Raw genomic sequence first — 21582 nt, forward strand, 5'->3', positions numbered from 1 at the left:
TATCCCTGTCAGTCTTGACATATTTACATGGATTGTGGTGACCGGAAACACTTCATAAATGTTATATTTAGTGATTATGATTGATGCACATACACCTATGTGTACCTATGTGTTTATTATCTTCTTTAAGATATGTGTAAAATACTTGAGGTAAATCTGTTATAGGGTTACATGTTATAACCACTCTATAACACTTTACTATTATTATATACAATATACTATTATTATAACATTCAAACCCTTTGGAAAACAGGCATTTTAACCAGCTTTGGAGCTCTATGATGCTGACGATGAACCTGAATTACATTTTGTTTATAATATTAAACCTTTATTCACAGCGATTTGTAATTAATTTTGTTCTCTAGGAAATTTATTTAAAAATGTATGCTTTGCATTGTTGAATATTTTTTTGATTTCTGAATCATTATCACCTTCTAGAAAATGATTCAATCCCATCGATAAGATAGTGGAGATGCAAATGTTTGATAATTATTCAACTAAAAATACATAGTATTTGTTTAGTCTTGACTGAAAATTTTATACATATTCAGTGCAGGTATACATTATGAATTGTGAAATGTGTGCAGAGATTTAAAGACCATGGTCGCTCTGTGCTAGTAACATAAATAAATGAGATTGGTGCATGTCTTTACTGAAGAAAAAAAAAAAACATGCATCGTATCACATTTTTGAGAATCAACTTGGTTTTTTTCTGATAATAGTTCAGTTCAGTATTACTTAAACACTGTATGTCAAACATCATGTATAATGTCAGAAACATGCCTTGTCCTAAGTTGTCATGGTGGATTATAACCATTGATATAAGGGTGTCATGTGAAAGAAAGTCACATGCTGTTTTTAGAGTTCTAAGAGGCCATGCATTAAGATGACACCCTTAAGATGACAAAATGGATTTATTAAGAAAAAACTCTAGGAAAGACTACGCAACTGAAATACAAAATAACAAGGTACTGTACAGAGACCAGGAGACAAAAGACAAAGACCAGGCAAACAGCAAGATAACAGGTATATGTCGGGAGGGTAATTAGTGAGACATAAGGAACAGGTGTGCAAGGCAGGGAAAGAGAAAAGGATTGGATTAGGCAAACACATCTGCAGACACAAAATGTAAACCGAAGCACATGGGAGAAAAGACAATAAACAAAACCGTCCAGCAGTCCATGACATTTGGAGGCAAATGTCCGTATACCCGGAGCTAAAGTCCGCATACCCGGAGCTAAAGTCCGTAGACCCGGAGCTGAAGAGTCTGTTTCTCTTAGAACAGCACTGGAATCAAATGATTTATCTCAGGGATTTGTTTTGTTGACTAGTAAAGCAACATGGAATTTGGAACAGCGACAGGTTACAAACCACTGATTTCAAAGAAGAATTATCTCAGTGCAGAATGCATCAGTTTTTCTACAGTAAGCTACCGTGAAGTCTTATTGAGTTCAACAAAAGTCAACTAGCCAGCAAATCTTCAACAAACTTGATTTTAGCACAGTTTCTCAGAAAAATATACTGTATTTTAAGGAAGTACGCTGAAGATATCGCTCCTCTCTTTTCCCATATTACAATACATAGTAAGTATACAATTCAAAATAAAACTATTAGGTTTTAGTAACAGAAAATTAAAAACTCATAATCACATTTGTCTATCAATTACTGTTTCCTGTTTCCTGCTTCACTTCGTGTTTGGGGGCAAAGTCCATTTTCTTGTTATTCGAATCATTTTTGTGTTATTGTTTTTTTCCCCCCTGCAGCTAAGAAAACCTTTAAGAGAAACTTATCGCTTCCTGTCATTTCTTCATTCTGTAAGGCACAGACTTTAACAGTACATAGTATATTGTTTTTAATCTTACTGTTTTCTTTTACGCCATTTCCAGAAGTTATGAACGATCTACTTCCTCAGTCCTAAATCCACTTCTTGTTAGGTGATATAAAAAGTTATGAATTAAATTGTTATTGTTGTATATAGTATATTGTTATTAAATTGTGTGGTTAGTGACAGGACACTGATGTGTACATTCATTTTCTACAAATATGGCTGGATTTGGATGTGGTAACCTAGTGATTGGGTTGTTTCTTCTGTATTACCAATCAGAAGGTTTTGAGTTCTAATCCCAGGTCCACCAAGCGGACACCACTGGGCCGCTGAGCAAGGCCCTTAACCCTTAATGGCTCAGTTTTATAAAATATAGATAAAAATGTAATTAGCTCTGGATAAGCGAATCTGCCAAATGCTGTTAATGTAAATGTTATGCAGGTGTAAAGACATATTTAGGCGATACCACAAGAGATCATGTAATCTGTGGCCGTGAGTCCAAGACAGCAAAAGGAGTGATGGTTAACTCTCACTGGGCTGTCAATCACACTGACACTGGTCGTTCATGGGTGTGTTTGGGATCGTGTATGCAGATAGCATTTTCCTCTGATAGTGTTATACTGCTCTGTGGTTCAGCATGTGCAGCAATTTGAAAAAAAAAATTAAATAAAAGATGTTTTTGGCTGGCTTCACATGTCTCAGAGGAAGCACGTGTTAGCCATCATCCTCTCCGTATGGTAGCTGTTGAATGAGAGGGAAGATCTGGAAGGTATGTAGAAAATGGCCAAGCACAAATTAAAGAGAAAACAGTGGAAAGTAATTGAAAGGAAATAAATGACAAGAAATGAGCAGGAACAGAAAGCAAAGCTATGAAACTTCACTACAATGGAACACAAGGAACCAAACAATCAAGATTAAAAGTAGGAACAGGTGTACATATAGAGCAAATAAACCAGTCACAGAGAAAAAAGCAAAACTATGTCACAATAAAGGCACAACAAGAGTATCTGTGATGGATTTAATGAAACTGAAACAGTGCACTAAAAGATACTTAAGGAGGCAATTAAGCCTTTTCATAGTCTTCACATAGACTTTTCATGATGAAGATTGTTTCCTAGTAACTGTTTCCTAGTTTTAATGGTGTAAGCCCTGGGCTTTGTGGTCTGTACTGTACATTACCACAGGTAATTTCCTGCCTCAGTTAAACGCGATTCCTTTTTGAGATAAAATGTTTTTGGGGTTTTTTTTTTTAGAATGGAGTTCATCCAGACTTCTTTCTGTTTGGTACAAAAATATGCTGAGGGTGGAAAGAGAGAGAGAGAGAGAGAGAGAGAGAGAGAGAGAGAGAGAGAAGGGGGGTGGATAAACATATGAACGCCTGTCACAATGTTGTAAATGAAAAAGTATCAGGATGAAATGTGAGCTCGGCTAAACAATCTTGCTGTGAGCTACACAGTTAAAGTGGCAAAGCGGAGTCAGGACCACGAAGGCCTCCGGGACCGAATCACTGAACAGGATGTAAATCTCATGCTGTCATAAGCTGTCACGCAGCCCGGAGATATGACAGGAAGTGATGTGAGTGATGAAGGGTGACGTGAAACAAAAGTATATACTATATGACATGGCAAGATTTTTGTGTATCTATTTCATCTATATTGTATGCTACAAAGCTGAAATATGTTTTTAACTTTAAATATATTGTTACGTCATGTTTAGTTGGAATAAATGGCTTCTCCCTGGGTTTGTGTACTATTGTATTAGGTTGACTGGTGAGTTGGTTGGGCGTTTGATGAAAGAAAGAAAGAAAGAAAAAAAGAAAGAAAGAAAGAAAGAAAGAAAGAAAGAAAGAAAGAAAGAAAGAAAGAAAGAAAGAAAAAGAAAGGAAGAAAGAAGATTACTAAAAGGCCCACAGTTGTGTAGATGTAAGTTGCCCTGGAGTCTGCCGAGTGTTATAAATGAAAATAAATTTTAATCTTGAATTCTTTTCAATTCCTAGACATCTAGTCTGTTTTTCTGATCATCTCATAATGAATAATATTATATATTTTTAAATATATTGTAAATATCATTAGTTTTGAAGACTTTTTTTTAGTTATCTTGGTTCCAAATTACTTATTTATATTTTTCTGCAGGTATTTTTTCTCCCAGAAACTTTTCACTGCTCTTCCTGACTGAATTTCTCACACGTTATATTTAAACCCATATTGACAACATTGCTAGCCTGTCTGAAATAAACGTGCCGAATTGCAGAAATCCTCTTCTTTTATATAAAAAATGTATTTAGAAGCCAAGCAACAAGATTAGATAGTTAAGAAAGTGCAGGTTTGTGGGTTTAACTTTCAGTGTTTAAAGTGTCAGAAAATCCCAACTTCTGAATTTCACTTGATTCTTTCTGAAACAGACGTTTGGACTTAATGACGTTCCACATTAAAATATATACACCCAGCTCTAGACTAATTCATGAGTTTCATGACAGAAAGTAAACATTACAAATAATGAGTAAAATTTGACAATTCCTTTATGGTGTCTTTATAAAAAAAATATTATTGCCTCAAAACACCAGAATTATTAGCAAAAGAACATTTTATAAATGCAAAAAAAAATAGCATTTTTCAAAAATCATAGATCATATTGCTCCTTTTGACCAAATCTCAGTTTAATGATCTGCACATGTCAGACATATATCGTGACCATTTCTTCTTCCCGGACCTACCTGATCCATCCTGGCACCCTAGCCCTGGTTTGAGTCTTGTTGCTTGGTGGTGCACATTGCTGGGGATAGATCTGCATTGACAGCCAGTGACTCATGGCATTGCTGTAGATAGAGCCACTTGGAGACAATCACACTATCTTTGAACTGCCATTGTGTTGGTCAGCTTTGTTTCAGTGAATATTTGAACACTTTAGCACAAAAAACTAGTGTTAAATCTGTAATAAACTTTTTGATGCTGACCTGTTAGTTCTTCTTGGTTGCTAAATTCCACTCGAATACAAACTGTTGTTGAAAATTTATATTTACATTATTTAGAGTCCAGTGACACCTAAATGAGCATGAGATTCCTTTCTGAGTCTGGTTCCTCTCAAGGTTTCTTCCTCATATCATCTCAGGGAGTTTTTCTTCACCACTGTGAAGTGCCCCAGGTTGTTCATTAGGAATAGATGTTAACTTAATTTTAAACTTTAAAATATTTAGTTCCATTCCATTTGGTTCCATGCTTCTGTAAATCAGCGTTGAGACAATGTGAATTGTTAAAAGTGCTAAAAACAAATAAAGTGAATTGAATATACCGTATATTAATATTACAGTAGCATGCTATTTGAGTACATGTGATTTATTTTTTAGTATATATTTAAAACTTCATGACATTGGGCCATCCCAAAAAGGAGATAATATTCAATTCAATTCAATTGAATTTTTTTGGATAGCGCTTTTAACAGTGGACATTGTTTCAAAGCACCTTTACAGGACATAAGCATAATACAAAAAAAAAACAAGATTATTATTAGATTTATATTAAAATGTTGTTTGTATTTATCCCCAATGTGCAAGCCTGAGTTGTCTGAAAACTCCCTTAGATGGAAGAGGAAGAAACCTAGACAGGAACCAGAATCAAAAGTGAACCTCATCCTCAAGTGGGTGACACTGGAGGGTGTGAATATAAACCAGATAGTGTTATTATGAATAATGTCCTTACTGTAGTCATATACAGTCAGTTGGAGTTGAGTAACCAGTGACTCTTGACCAACTCATAAATTAACTCAACATCTGGGTTCATTACAGATTCCTCCATGCCGAAGCCTTCAGATGTTCAATGATGGAGATACAGTATATAATATCTAAGACTCATTCATTCATAAAACATTTACAAAAACTTTCGTCTGTACTTTACATTTACTTTGAATCCATCAGTGTAAATGCAATATGTTATTTTAAAAATGAAAGTGATGAATTTAATGTTTTCAGGTGAAAAACTCAAAAAAACAGGTGATAACTTATTTTAAACTGTTAGAAGATAAGATCGTTCAATTCTCTGAACGCTTGCTGGTCTACTGCATGAATAATGCATCATACATTAGAATGCTGAAGAATATTTTGTACTAAACAATATTTACTATTAGCTACAACTTAACTTAATAGCCTAGATAATTATTTTATCCTGGACTGATGTGAGTGAAACCTGACATTAGCACAGAAAACAGGCTAATTTGGTTAAATATAGCTAATTGTGATGTAGAATGGATGCTAAAGTAAAAAAGTAATATAAAACTTAAATATAGTAACAAAATAGAATTTATATATTATTTTCCACCACTGTCCATCCCATAGCATTACCTCAAATGACTTCCTGGACATCAATTAGACCTTTATTGTAACTTACTACAGCCTGCCAGGGGAAATATTTATCCTGCACGGTCAATAAAGGTATCAGCATTCAGCTGTGTGTCTCCAGTCCTGGATTGGATTCAGATCTGTTCCTACTCTGATGTTTAATACGTGCCAGAGTTAGTGTATGAGTGAGTGAGTGAGTGAGTGAGTGAGTGTGTGTGTGTGTGTGTGTGTGTGTGTGTGTGTGTGTGTGTGTGTGTGTGTGTGTGTGTGTGTGTGTGTGTGTGTGTGTGTGTGTGTGTGTGGATGTGGGCACTTGGACGCTGTAAACATCCAAGTGCAGAGAGTAGATCAGTGCGCGTGTGTGTGTGTCTGTGTGTGTGTGTGTCTGTGTGTGTCTGTGTGTGTTTATTCTGATTATGTAACAGAAATTTGTTTGAAATAAAGAGTTAAAGATATTTAATTAAATTTTACACTATGTAATACATGCTCAATAAACTTTGTGTCAATGTGTCTTTAATTTTTTCCGTAGTGCTTCTTCTTAAATCTGATTGGTCAGAAAGTGTTGATTCATTTTCTATAATATAACAGTAGTTCTAGCTATAATGCAAATTATATGTATATGTCAGACCCCGGATACGGAAGGATTTGAGACAGACCCGTTTGTAGGATAGCTTCAAATGAAAGGGGTTTAATACATGAGGAAAACAAACATAATCCAGACTACACGGGGAACTAACATACTTATTAATGAATCCGTATCATCTGCTCATATTTATACATAGAACAAGTCAATCACACAATGGGGAACATTGTGGTGACCGGGAGGAGCAGACGAAGGCGGGGCAGCCACGTGACAAAAACAACAACAATAGCACATAGCCAAAAGTCTGCTCTGATCCCTGCCAGATCCGCGCTCATCCCTGACAGTATATTCATGCTGTTACTGTAATACTTAATAGGTGTAGTAATAGTGCACGCACCTGTATAGGGACTTGTATAGACGAAGCTCCACAGACTGAAGAGAAACCGAAGGAGTCTCCTGTGTAACAGATAAAGGTTTTTATGTAGAAAAAATATTTATAGAACATTTATTCTGTCGTTTTTATTACGCATTTACTGTCAAGGACATTTGATGTTTCTGTGGATTATCTACACATATTCATCTCATTGCTGGTGTTATTTCAGTCTTTATCAACTGACACACACACACACACACCACACACACACACACACACACACACACACACACACACACACACACACACACACACACACACACACACACACACACACACACACAGCCATTTCTACCAATATAGGCTTTGTCTTGGTCCAATGAATTCTTTCAGATTGTGCTGATAAAAAACTGAGTACGGGAAGGTCATCTCTCTCTCTCTCTCTCTCTCTCTCTCTCTCTCTCTCTCTCTCTCTCTCTCTCTCTCTCTCTCTCTCTCTCTCATTTGCATGCTCTCATTATCTTTCCCCTTTCTTCTCTTTCCCAGCACAGTGTGTGATTTGGGAAGATCAGGCTGAATGGGTGGAGGTCCTTAGCATCTTTCTGAGAGAGAGAGAGAGAGAGAGAGAGAGAGAGAGAGAGAGAGAGAGAGAGAGAGAGAGAGAGAGAGAGAGAGAGAGAGAGAGAGAGTGTACAGGGAAGACATTGCTCTCACACTACCTGACTCATTATTCAGCTGGCCTTGAGATGCTGTATTTATGTGCCTCATTTCCCCTTTAGTGTACTCAAGGCTGTTAGGATGTAATGAGCAAGTTTTTTTTGACGGAGATCTTTTGACGTCATTACACTTGGGGCAGTGGTTAAGATGAAAATAGAGAGAAAGGCATGAATTTTTGGAGAGTGATACAGTGAGAGAGGAACCAACTGGAAAAGAGATCAGAGAGAAAGCGGTGACATTTTGACCTTGAAAGCTATAAAATATTCGACGTACACAGTGGCAGACGTTACACAGAACCCAGCAATGTTAGTAAGGAAATTCGGGTTCAGAGTTGAGTTTAGTGCGAGCCACTTTTTAAAGATTTAATACCTTAATACTTAAATTAATAATTTAAGAGTGATTGTGTGTATATGTGTTAAAAGCGCATGATTGTTATACAAAAAATAAAAGCGCCATGCTATTTTCATTTTAAGATGTTTTTGTTTGTAGCAAATAAGACTTCATAGAGCCATTTAGAATCAGAATCAGCTTTATTGCCAGGCATGTGTTCACATGCAAGGAATTTGTTTTAGTGACAAAATCTCCACAGTGTAACAGAATGACATATGTAGTATAGATTACATTGTATGTACACATATACAGGTGTGAAATGTGCAGTTAAAATAAACATATGAAATGTACATATGCAAATAAGTATACAATATATACAATTTGTATGTAAATAAGTATACAATATATACAATTTGTATGTAATATATACAATTTGTATGTAACAAACACTGCGGAGCAAAGCACTGAGGCTGCTATTCACAGCGCCATCTTGGATCTTGCATCTTGGATCTTCATTTATTTAAATGAATGAATAATGATTAAAAAAATTGGCCTAAATCTCATGATTTCATAGCATTGATGTGAACACGAGTAACTCTAATTGCACGATCCAAATAAATAAACAAATAAAAATTTTTTTTAAAGTAACACAAGTCTTGGATCAAGTTTGTTTTATAAGTGGCTAAATAATAAGGGCGGAAGCCGTAATGTTAAATTAAAGCTTTAATGTTAAATAAACTCGCTGTGCTGTTAGTTATGATCATTATAACTGACACCGTTTATGCGATATAGCAATATATTATTTATTTATTTATTTACTAGACTTTTATTAGACAATTATGTTAATGCAATCTTCTCCTTTATTTCTAATTGAATTATTTTAAAATGTGTTTCTTGCTTTTATGTTACATCAGCTAGCATTTAACAGCAAAAGAAAACAAATCTCTTCCTATCTATTAATGTCAGGTGTTTTTTTTTTGATGAAAGAGAGGCAGGGCTTAGCCGTTCTATTCCCTTTACACCAGCTGACCATGCTTACACTGCTGTTACAATGCTCATGTGCCAAAAAGTGAGGAAAACAAAGGACACACATTTCCAATGCATTCACAAAGCCACCTGCTGACCGGCGAGTAGAGTGAGAGACGTAGCTTGTAGGTATGTACTCTAAGTGTGTTGATAAGGGTTTATTCATCAGTTAAACCTAGGCAATGATAAAAAAAAAAAAAAAAAACTGTGAGTGAAATGATTACAGGACTTTAGCTTATCAGGATAGATTAGGGAATACTGGACGAACCGTATCCCGTGACTGTGGTGGGGTAACAGGGTGGGTGTTACAGCAGTTCTGCTATGTGATATAGAGAACGTTTTCATGGCTTTAATGTTTCTTTGTTGGTTTGCTGCATTAATTTATACCTCTATTACATAAACATAATGACACACATGCACTAGAAACAATGAGTCAGCATTCTGATCCAGTTCTGAAACCAAAGGGGGAAAAAATGGCTGTTAACATAAATGTCCTTAATTTCAGAAGAGGATTTTCAGCAGGCTGAGTCAAACAGCTGCAGTGTTACACAACACCGAGAACAGCCTCCACCATCTCCATGAAGATAATCCAGACTTTTATATAGAACATGAATCTCTGGTATTAAAGGTCTCGGTTTTGGGGTGTGTATTATATATTAATACGATATACGATGATATAATCCTGCTAACTTTTGTAACGATACACTTTACTGAGATATTGTTGGTGTCATTTTTTGTAAAAATGCTTTTTTGTTTGTTTTAGCAAGCAATAGGAAACTGTCAAATGTTATTTTTATCTAATATTTTACAATATTTCCTCTACATAATGAGCATGACATAATACTATAAAAGTATCAGTTTTTAAAATTGGACCACTACATAATCGCTTGAAGCTTAGCAATCAGATGTCTTCAAGTTTTGTGATATTTTTGTCATATGAAACAAAAAACACCATGAGATGTATGTTTTGTTTTTTTTTAAATCCATCTTAAGACTTTTTTGTTTGTTTTATAAGATGTCACCTGATTTTGTTATCAGATTGACGATAAGTTTATGGCCTCCTCCATTCATGCCAGGTGCTTTTTATTTAAATGTCATTCCTCCAGAACCACAGTGCAACACATAACAGTACACAAGACAATATACAACAGTGTGAGGTGATTGCAGGACAGTGAATACGTAGAACAAAGCTATAAACACCAGCCCTAAAGGACACACCTCACACCACTATTCATCTCCGTCCTCTGGATTCCTACATCACATGCAAGGTCTTGATCCTCGTCTTAACACGCACCCTCGACCTCGACACCCTCTACCTTCTTCTGGAGGTTTATGCTCCTAAGTCGAGTGACACATGAGGTTCATTTCCAGAACCTTCTTACTGACAGACCGTCTGTGGTGGAATGTGCATCCAACTTCAATTCAGACAGCAGAATCCATCACTATGTTCAAAAACATAGTGGACAGGTGGTAGGATTGCAAGCCTGGATGAGTTGTAGAATCTCTTCTGCTGCTACAATTGAGAAAATGCCAATGAAGGAGTAGGGGAATCCTGGCTGGGAAATGTACAGTAGGTGTAGTCGAGGCAAAAAAAAAAATCCTGAACAGACTTTTAGGTTGACAGTATTGGCTAAGTCTGTTACCTAGTGAACCAATGTTAACGTATTCATCGATAGAGACTTTTGTACATCACTCTGAATAAGGGCATGTGCCAAATGCTGTAAATGTAAATGTAAAAAAAATACCTGAAGACCCACTAAAAGTTAACTATCACCACCAAAAAAATGATAAAATAATAAAAAAAAAGTACATGGTAGTCTAGCAGCAATAGGTACATCTGTAGACACAAAACCTACCATTTTAATGTTCCAGAAAATGATGCAGCTTTGCAAAGTGCAGTGTGCAAAGTGTTTGAGTCATACAGGGTTAGGTGTTGGACTAGCCCAAGAGAGTGTTGGGAGGAAGCGGGGGGATGAGTAATCCAACTGCCTCAGGGAAGAATCTGTTGCAGAGTCTGCTAGTGGTAGCACGGATGCTCCTGTACCCTCTGCCAGATGGCAAGAGGGTGAAGAGTTTATGGGATGGGTGAGTGGAAATGTCCACCATTAAAACCAGAAGATTATTTCCAGTGTCCGGTCAGATGGAGTTATTCATAGCATCAAGCTTTCCCTGGTTCTAGGACTCACATTTTATGAAACACAAAGAGGTTAAAATATGAAATTTGGCAACATCACTAACACTAGATTCATGTCAATAGTAAAACCATGACAGTGAGTCAGTGAGCCTTAATTCTACTTCCTAGAAGCATCAGAGCATAATGATGATGATGAATTGTTAGACAGGCTGGAGCTGTGGAAGGTCTAGGTCCCTTAGGATAATTATAGTTTCTATGTGTTTTCTCCAGGTGAAGTCCTGTCCACTCCAGATTTTTATTTTTTTTTTACATGAAGAGACCTCTTACAAAGTTACAAGCCTCACCATGGCTCCTTTAAGAGTCCTTTAGATTCTTTTCCATATACTGAGCTTTTATGTTATTTTTACAAACCTCATTTATAGCCACCTTTATAAAGATCCCCCTCTTTAATCCAGTACCCAGTGGCTTTTTGTTATAGATACAAGGTCCTGACTAAGACAGGATTACTAGCAGTGTCTGTTTTAGAGCAAGAGTGATGATCTAGGATTAGGAAATAAAGAGAATTAGTTCAAATTCAGGAGAAAGCCGGCTTAGCAATCGAGAGGAAATTCTCCAGCGTGGGCATTTTCAGACTCCCTGTAGGCCAAAGTGTGCAGCACTGCAGTCAGGTGTAGATCAGAATGCATCCTGTTGAGCGGACATCGTATTGTAAGGTGAATAAGTGTGACTAATCCATTGTGCTCCGTAGGCAGGGGATTGAATTCTGTTAGCGAAAAGTGGTGTGTTTTTCTCACCAGGTGTTTGGAGTTCTTAAGTACTAAAATGGTCGATTGCTCGAGGGATGTTGTAGATTGGAGGTTAAAGAGCTGCACTAGCCTGTGCAGTCAAAACTCTTGTAAGTCTGCGTCGGTTAGCTTGGAGATGGAGAACAGATCAAACAAGAAGGTATGAATGATGTTTTACTAAATATTAAGGAATTCCTTTTGAGCAACTAACACAGTAACTACATCAGCAGGCAGAAATTAATTATTTTTTTTTTATTATTTTTTCTCACATTAATGGCATTTGGTAGCCACCCTTATCCAGTGCCACTTACATTTTTATCTCATTTCATTTCAGGGCCTTGCTCAGGGGCCCAGCAATGGCAGCTTTGTGGACCTGGGATTTAAACTCATCATATTTATTGGTGATGAAAAAAATAAAATACTGTCTGTTCAGCAAACTATTTAAAACATGAGCGAAATAAACTTTATACTGCTATTACATTGTTCTGGAAGTTCTCAGCCATATTAAACTCCCAACTCAACCAAAATCTTTTTGCACTACTGACAAGACAATAAATTATTGTAAGGCCCTGAGAGAATTTTGCCCTAGCTGTCAAATGAAAAATGGTGTTAGGAAAGGGATGCCCTGCGGCTCCGACTGCAAACTTTGTTGTGTTTTTAGCCCGAGGGATAGTGAGAGGACAAAAAAGCACATACTGCATTAAATAAATTACGTACACAGACATTAAAGCTGTTAAATACGTAGATCTTATTGTTAATGGAACATTTGTGGACTAAATGAAATCTACACAAATTCCATTTTATGGCAAATTAATTTAAGATTTTTTGGCGTCTTCATTTTGTACTGGATATCCAAGGTTAATGAGTGCGAGAGGATTTTCTGTAGTTTTCCATCATTCAAAATTCTCTAAAAAACATACAAAAACATTTTATACACAAAATATCAAAATTCCAGCTAAATTGAAACTTTACTATTGCAAAGATTCCTTCAATCAAAAAATTCTACCTTTAAAGCTCAGATCGCACCTTTAACCCGAGTCTCAGATACCAGACAATGTGCTGATGAAGAAAATGATTCCTGGCAGTTTTCAGCGCTACGCCGTTTTATTATTTTTTTTCTAATAAGATAATCAGCGAATCTCACACTGTGTCTGAAATCACATCAGCAACTCTATTTGAGCTGGACATCTAATATTAATTTTGTTAGCGTTATATGTTGAATTTGAATGAGAAGGTAAAGCTGGAGACAGGGTGAAGTGGAGAGAGTAATGGAGAGAGGATGAGAGATGTAATAAAAGGTGAGTCAGGGAGTCTTGCAGACAGAAAACTTTTCAGCAAAGTCATCAGAAAGGTTAGATTAAAAGTGGGCGAGTCTTCAGGCCATTTGTCAAACGGCTGTTCTGAGACTTAGGAAAGGTTAACAGAGATATAATATAGATTAAAGAATAGATGGCAATCCAAGACATTTGTGTGATGTGTTAACCTAGTGGTTAAGGTGTTGGACTACTGATCGGAAGGTCATGAGTTCGACTCCCATGTCCACTAAGCTGCCACTGCTGGGCCCCTAAGCAAGCCCTTAACCGCTCAGTTGTATAAATTGAAATAAAATGTAAGTCACTCTGGATAAGGGAGTCTGCAAAATGTCATTTGATCAGGAAAAAACTAACTTTCACAAGGCATCTAAAATGTTCCATATAATGCAAATACTCGTACGATCAGACGATGTTTAGTTTTGTATACTTTTTATATTGGAATTTTATTTACATACAGACCTGTGTGATAACTTAGAAATGATGCTAAAGGAAATTAAAGAATAAAATATTTTGAGTCACGCTAATATAGGAAAATAATTCAAAGACAATGTGATGTGATGAGGCCCAGCATGAAGAGACCACACACCGAAGTCGACAATTTCGACAAAGTCGACAGAGTCCTTCAGCCTCTTTAAATGTATCTCTCTTAAAATGAATAAAAACAGACAAGCAAACAGAAAAATACAGATCGGCATCTTCTATCTGTCCTGAAGACTTGTCCTTGATGAAGAACTTACCCGCCATGACAAATTGCTGACAATTTGATAGAAAGAAACATATTTTTAATTTGATTGCTATTAGACTTAGATTACTGTGGCACAGATGCTATACAAGTCCCTGCAATTGAGTTACTATAGGTTAATTGAATATGTTAATAAAATATAGGCTGTTGATCAGGGTTCAAGCAATACCATTGCCAACCTGCTAATGTTGTTCCCTTGAGCAAGGCCCTTAACCCTCTCTGATCCAGGGAAACTGTATGGCTACACATGGCTAACCCTGCGCTCTGACCCCAACCTCCAAAGTTGGGATACGTGAAGAAAGAATTTCACTAAGCTGTAATGTAGATATGACAAAACAAAGTCTTGCATAGACTGCCTCTTGCCTCCTTGGACATTAACGTACACTACTCAGATGCTGTACTGCATCTTACTACCTCAAAATGTGAGCATTTACACCACTCCACTTTTTTTGCACAACCTACACTAAGGTACAGTTAATATTTCTTCTGCAATGCATGTAGCATTTGTATTTTATCATTGGCACTTGTTCAATTTTGCACGTCCTGCACTATTATACAGTTACTCTTTCCTTCTTTCTTTCTTTCCTTTAAATTTCTTAGTTTCTAATATTTTGATGTTCATTCTCATAGTTTTCATAGGTTCCTAGGTAGATTCCTAGGTTCATTTTAGAGTCAAATTCCTTTTACATGTAAGTAAAGTGTTATAAACACTTTAAAAAACTTTATTATTACAGTTTGTTTCCTAATCTATTCTTATGTTGTATTTATTTTCCACTATTCCCATGTTAGTCTACTTATGGGTTATATTCTTAAGTGCTTTTGTAAGAAAACTGGGTCAATAAATTATCTTTCTTTCCATAAGGCATGAATTATATATCGGCTGATGGATAAAATCAATATGTTCAGTCTGCAGAATGTAGACCACAGAAGAAGTGAAGTGATATTTAGTCTATGAAAACCAGTGAGTGTGTCTTCAAATCCATATATCTTCAAGTAGTAATGGATGTGTGTGTGTGTGTGTGTGTGTGTGTGTGTGTGTGTGTGTGTGTGTGTGTGTGTGTGTGTGTGTGTGTGTGTGTGTGTGTGTGTGTGTGTGTGTGTGTGTGTGTGTGTGTGTGTGTTTATATTTTCATTTTATATACTGTTCAAGGCTGCTAATATAGAGAAAATCCGACAGTTTTTTTTTTTGGACTAGGCTGCTAGGTCAGATTCATTAATATTTATAATATTCTTGACTACTACTGTAGATATATCTACAGTAGTATATCTACAATCTATCTATCTATCTATCTATCTATCTATCTATCTATCTATCTATCTATCTATCTATCTATCTATCTATCTATCTATCTATCTATCTACGTAGCTGTCCATCTTTATCTAACAATTTAGTTATCATTAGTTTTCTTTAGTTGCTCTTGTCAAGCAATGTAGCCTCAATTTTCATACATTTGGTGGAAATTGCTGTTTATAAGGCTCTGTAATAAACATTAAGCCTCAATGACTAGATGTTGAGATTTCCTAACTGAGATTAACCACGTTAACCGCTGTTGTTAGCTACAGTAGTTCAAGTCATTTTATTACTACATAAGCACTTTACTTAGTAAAACTCTTAGTTTTACTTTACTTAACTCTAAAAGAAAATCATTTACATCTCAGAAACTCTGTAATCCGCTGGCAAATCTCACATCATTTATAATAATTCAGCTCTCTACGGCTCGGTCGATTATCTCAGACAGTAATTTCAATTTCTGAAACGCGACTTGGAAAAATCTTCTACTCACAAATATAATGGGAGTCTAAACACCATTTTTGATCTAATCAGATTTGCATTTCATTCTCATCACACAGAAACATGTCCAAAATCACATCTGGGGTAATCAGACATACGATAAATTTGTGTCGTAGCTAGCGATTAGATCAAGAAAACAGTCCAATGTTTCTTTAAGCGAAGCGGAAATCGAGTATCATGTTACGCTAAAGAGATAAACAATATGTTCGAGCCTTAATCACAGAGATAAAGAGGCTGTTTAATATTTATAATGCAGGTAAGTGATGTGTGATTAAACACTTGTGAGTCTTCCTGATGCCAAAGCCATTAACGTTGCATCAGACTAACACGGAGGAGGATGAGTCACTCAAACAGCCCACTTGTGTTTAAACTGTCAAGAGCATGAGGGATTCTGTTTATTACTCAATAATTTATGTGTGTGTGTGTGTGTGTGTGTGTGTGTGTGTGTGTGTGTGTGTGTGTGTGTGTGTGTGTGTGTGTGTGTGTGTGTGTGTGTGTGTGTGTGTGTGTGTGTGTGTGTGTTATAGTTGCATGTGTTTGCTTCATTTTGCATTTAAGAGGTGTTTTGCTGTAGAAGAGACTTATGATGAGTGTGCAGGATATTGCTGCATAAACATTAATTAGTGGGGTTTTCTTCACGTCAGTCAGTGGATTTATGTATATAATTCCTATAGCTCTAACATTTTTTAAGAATTTGTAGTTTAAATGTCATTTTTTTTATTCAATTTCATTGCTGTAGCATTTTTGACAAAGGATATTGTATCAAAGCAACTTTACAGAACATAAGATATATAGTACAAAAAAATTCGAGATTAATATTAGATTTGTATTTTAATGTGTTTGTATTTAACCCCGATGAACAAGCCTGAGGTGACTGAGGTGACTGTGGTGAGGAAAAACTTCTGAATGTCTGAAATCTTCATCGAGCTGAATCCAGCCCTCCTGCTCTTGGTCTCTTGGTGCCTTGAGATCCTTGCAGAGTTAACCTTTTCTCACTGAAGGTCCAAAATCTTCATGAAGCGAAACACAACTTCTAGACTAGTTTTAACTAGCCTACTAGTTCCCCGGGCGCCGCAGCATAAAATGGATGCCCGACTGCTCCGGGTGTGTGTTCACGGTGTGTGTGTGCACTTTGGATGGGTTAAATGCAGGGACACCATACTTAGCTGTATGTCACGTCATAGATATCCATAGATATCCATAGATACTAGGGGCAATATATTCATAAAAAAAATAATAATAAAAAATTAAATAAATGAAATCACACAAATGTTTCTTTAATCTTCAAAGTAACTGACAATATCAAACCCATTTCCTGCTCTCTGTGATGCTTGTTTATAAGCATCATATATTTGAATGCATTTTCTACAACCATTAAAATGCTGTGTAAGGTTATCAACAGAGGGAAAAACACACGTCTCACACTGAAATCTAAACTCATTATATATCAGACTTGCAGCCAGAAAATAATTCATATCTTTATACTGATTGAAAAGTATATAAGTTGAAAATAAGTTGATTTCCATTCCACCGGTAGAACAGAAAACTACGGTACTGATAAAAGGGAGTTCATTGCAGTGAATCAGTGTAGAGCTTTGTATATATTTAGCAGAGATAAAGTGAGAGAGGGGGAATGGTGGCTTAGTGGTTAGCATGTTCACCTCACACCTCCAGGGTTGGGGGTTCGATTCCCGCCTCCGCCTTGTGTGTGTGGAGTTTGCATGTTCTCCAGTTTCCTCCCCCGGTCCAAAGACATGCATGGTAGGTTGATTGGCATCTCTGGAAAATGTCCGTAGTGTGTGAGTGAATGAGAGTGTGTGTGTGTGTGTGTCCCCTGCGATGGGTTGGCACTCTGTCCAGGGTGTATCCTGCCTCGATGCCCGAAGACACCTGAGATAGGCACAGGCTCCCCGTGACCCGAAGAGTTCGGATAAGCGGTAGAAAATGAATGAAGTAAGGGAAATTAATCTGCACAGTTCATAGTAAAAAAAAAAAAAAGCATTTTATTAGACGGATTGCTAGATAGACTCAATATACTGTACACAAATAGGAATTAATAAACAGTGTGAATATATTAGCTTCATATTAGTGCATATAAAATAAACGACTACTGTGTCACGGCAGCGTGACCGATTCTTTAAGCACAGCCGATCCGAGACTTTGTGCTGATTGTAGCATTAAAAAAACTCAAAATCACAGGATTTTAATGTCTATTGTTTTTGCCATTAATTCTATACTTTATTTTAAAAGAATTAAAAAAAACAACTTGTAAGCTAAAAATAAAAAATGGCAGATAGTCATTAAATTGTATTATTTATTCATTTGAAGAGTTTTAGTAGGAGAATGTACCTTGAAATTCATCACTGTTGTTTCAGAAAACCAATCAACATTTGTATTTTTTTATTATTTCATTTTGTAAACAATAATGAGAGTTTTATCAGTTCTGCCACACCTGATTCAGTTCACAAACAGCTTGTTAATTGCCTGAGCGAGTTGAATGAGGCAGGTTGGAGCATCGGGAACACTAATCTATGAGTCGTTTCAAAAGCAGACGTGATCTCCGTCGTCCTCTTGTGTGGTCTAAATGTGAAAGATTAGATAAGGAAACATGAGACAGAGTCACCTAAAAGAAAATACAAAAAAAAAAAAAAAAGCATGAATCTTTATGACTCCGCTTAGTCTTAGATGTGAAAAGTAAAAGGAACATGTTGTCCTGCCACCTGCTTCCTTGCTTTAATAAATTTAAGTGAAATTAGCGTGAAATAATTTTCCAGGGTTAGCTTTTTTTAGATGGACAGTTTAAAACGTATGATTCTTAGTCTACTAATCTGGTATTTTATTTGGCTTTTATTTTTATTTTTGTAATAAATTCAGCAGATCAAGTCTTAGGTGTTCGGTATTTTAATGATTTTTGCTCGGTTAAGTAATTGAATTTCATTGCTGTGGAATTTCATGTTGTTTTTTTTATAGATTACTTATCTAGCTAGCAAACTAGCTTGCATTTATTTTCAATGGTAGACACAAGCAGAATTTCAAATATCTGAATTTAAATTTTCATGGCTGTTTTGACTTGAAAAAACGATTTATTTAAGAGCAAACAAACTGGAAAACAACTATTTTGCTTATTACTATAACATACATATACAAACATGGATATTATTACAGTATGTTATATAAAAATGTTCTTCAGACATCCAAAAACATTTGAACGGATGATGTGATGTTGTAAATAAAGGTTCCTAAAACCAGATTGTTCAGAATATTGGGAATTGTTAGCTGGAACACAGGGTGAAAGGGCATTCTTGGGTCCATGGTTGCTTGTTCAGACTAAGCCATTATCCCTGCAGTGCTCACCTGAAGCAGCGAAAAGGTGTTCAGTGACTGAGTGTGATTAAATACAAAGGGGTGAAAAAGTTAATCTCTAAAAAGTGTACAGAGATTGAAACGATTTGTCTTGTGTCCAGTCTCATACATGTGTTGAATAAGATGACACAAAAAACTGTGTGCATGTGTGTGTGTGTATGTGTGTATGTGTGTGTGTGTGTGTGTGTGTGTGTGTGTGTGTGTGTGTGTGTGTGTGTGTGTGTGTGTGTGTGTGTGTGTGTGTGTCCATGCCCTGACTCTGCCTCAATTCATGAAACAATAATGGCTTCAGTGCTGGTGTGGTCATCAGAACGGTTTGATTTTGTCCAATTGGCAGGTTTCATGTGAACTGAGAGCAGCAAGTATGCATTTTTAAGCAGTTAGGACAGCTGTAGCTGTGTGTGTGTGTGTGTGTGTGTGTGTGTGTGTGTGTGTGTGTGTGTGTGTGTGTGTGTGTGTGTGTGTGTGTGTGTGTGTGTGTCACACACCTTTACATCTAAAAGTGGCTAATCATATCAGTGAAATGAATTAATGACTCATTCATGTAAGCCAATCAAACCCTGACAAAAGGACGTCTACTGTATGTGAAGGCAACAAGCCTATCGAATGCTCACAAATGTATCTCAAACGTAATAGTGAAGTTCACAAAGTTGGGTTCAGGGAACCACAGGGATCTGTGATGGTCTGTGATGTTACAGCACTGGAAATTATAATTCATCGTCATGAAAGTTATTATATTTCTTATTCAGTGCCTGTTTGACTTATCACTTGGGTTTAACCAAAACCTAAGAAAATAAGAACGAATGTAAATGTGCAGTTGTATAACGTATGTTTCTCCACTGACGAGTGAGCTGTTAATTCCAGCCATGCAAAACAAATGTGCTGAATGAGTCCATATAATTATGGAGAGAAATTATCCTGTGATTACGCAGAAAAGAACCTTAATTAAGAAGTGGTAATTATCTTGATTGTTAATAACGTGATACTATAAAACCCTCTGGAATTATTCCTTCTCTTCTCTTCTCTTCTCTTCTCTTCTCTCCTTCACTATTCCTCTCACTGTTGTCTACTCTGCTACTCAGATATCAGTTCTTTACATATCCTCTCCTTTTCTCTTCCTGCAGATGGAGGATATTATCGCTCGAATGCAGGACGAAAAGAATGGCATTCCCATTCGAACAGTGAAGAGTTTTTTGTCCAAGATTCCCAGTGTCTTTTCAGGTGCGTTGAAGATGATTAAAGCCTCGTGTTTAAGTTGTTATATGAGCAAGCCTGAGTTTTATTGTTATACATTTAAAAATAAATGCATGACACATGGAGGATGAAGATGACATTTTTGCTAGAGTCTACAGAATTGTGGGAAGCCATTGAGGTGAAAAACATTACAAATTTATGGTATTTACCACACACCCTTATCCACAGTGACTTACATTTATTTCATTTATACAGCTTGAAGGTTAAGAGCTTTGTACAGAGATTGAAACGGGCCCAGAAGTGGCAGCTTGGTGGTCTTTAGATTCAAAATCACACCTTACTGATCAATAGTCCAACACCTTAACCACTGAGCTAACATATCCCTATATTCCAGGTTGTTTCGTATTTGGGTCAGAGTACTTGGACAGCCTTGGTACAGAACCCGTGGAGAAGAGAGAGTTAAGGGCCTTACACAAGGGTCGAACATAACTCCAATCTTCTGATCCAATCGGATCGACAACCCAGAGCATTAACCATTTGAGCCTCAACTCAACAGTTCAGCATTTAACTTACTGTATGGTGACTTTTGCAGTGAACATTGATATGGGAGACGAAAACATTTAAACTGGTGTGGCCACAGTTGCAAACTTCCACATAGGGATGTCTGGTTATTACAATATTACACTTTAGTCCAACCTCGAAATCAAGAGCTGGAGTCATAGCATTGTGACATGGATATACATTCATCAAATTAATAAAAGCATATAGACTCTCACTCGTTTGCACTAAGTATTAAGTTGGAGGCCACCTACTGTACAGTATAAGGAGTGTATTAAGCTGTGGGTTCCACAATATTCATGACCATGACTTAGTATGTAGCCGCACCTTATTAAAAAAAAACATGTCACTTTAGTGGTTCTGTATTTTCAAATGAGAAACTAACAGTATCACTTACAGATTTTACTCAAGTTTTACTACACACTTAAAAAAGTGGTTGACTCCAGTTAATTGCCATGCCTGATTTTAACATTGACACATGAAGGAGCTGCTGGATTTTAAAATGTTCTTAGCGATT

General features: G+C 36.5%; 1 protein-coding gene across 3 annotated transcripts in view; it reads left to right on the forward strand.

Annotated features, from left to right (window-relative positions):
• Positions 1-21582, forward strand: part of rgs7b (regulator of G protein signaling 7b) — a 97993-nt gene that overhangs the window by 31407 nt on the left and 45004 nt on the right. For all 3 annotated transcript variants that reach the window (XM_047817915.1, XM_027132719.2, XM_047817916.1), the window contains exon 3: positions 20438-20534. In XM_047817915.1, the coding sequence (XP_047673871.1) occupies positions 20438-20534 (97 nt within the window). The remainder of the gene's footprint in view (positions 1-20437; positions 20535-21582) is intronic.

Source organism: Tachysurus fulvidraco, chromosome 8 (genome assembly GCF_022655615.1).
Source record: "Tachysurus fulvidraco isolate hzauxx_2018 chromosome 8, HZAU_PFXX_2.0, whole genome shotgun sequence".
NCBI classification, from domain to species: domain Eukaryota; kingdom Metazoa; phylum Chordata; class Actinopteri; order Siluriformes; family Bagridae; genus Tachysurus; species Tachysurus fulvidraco.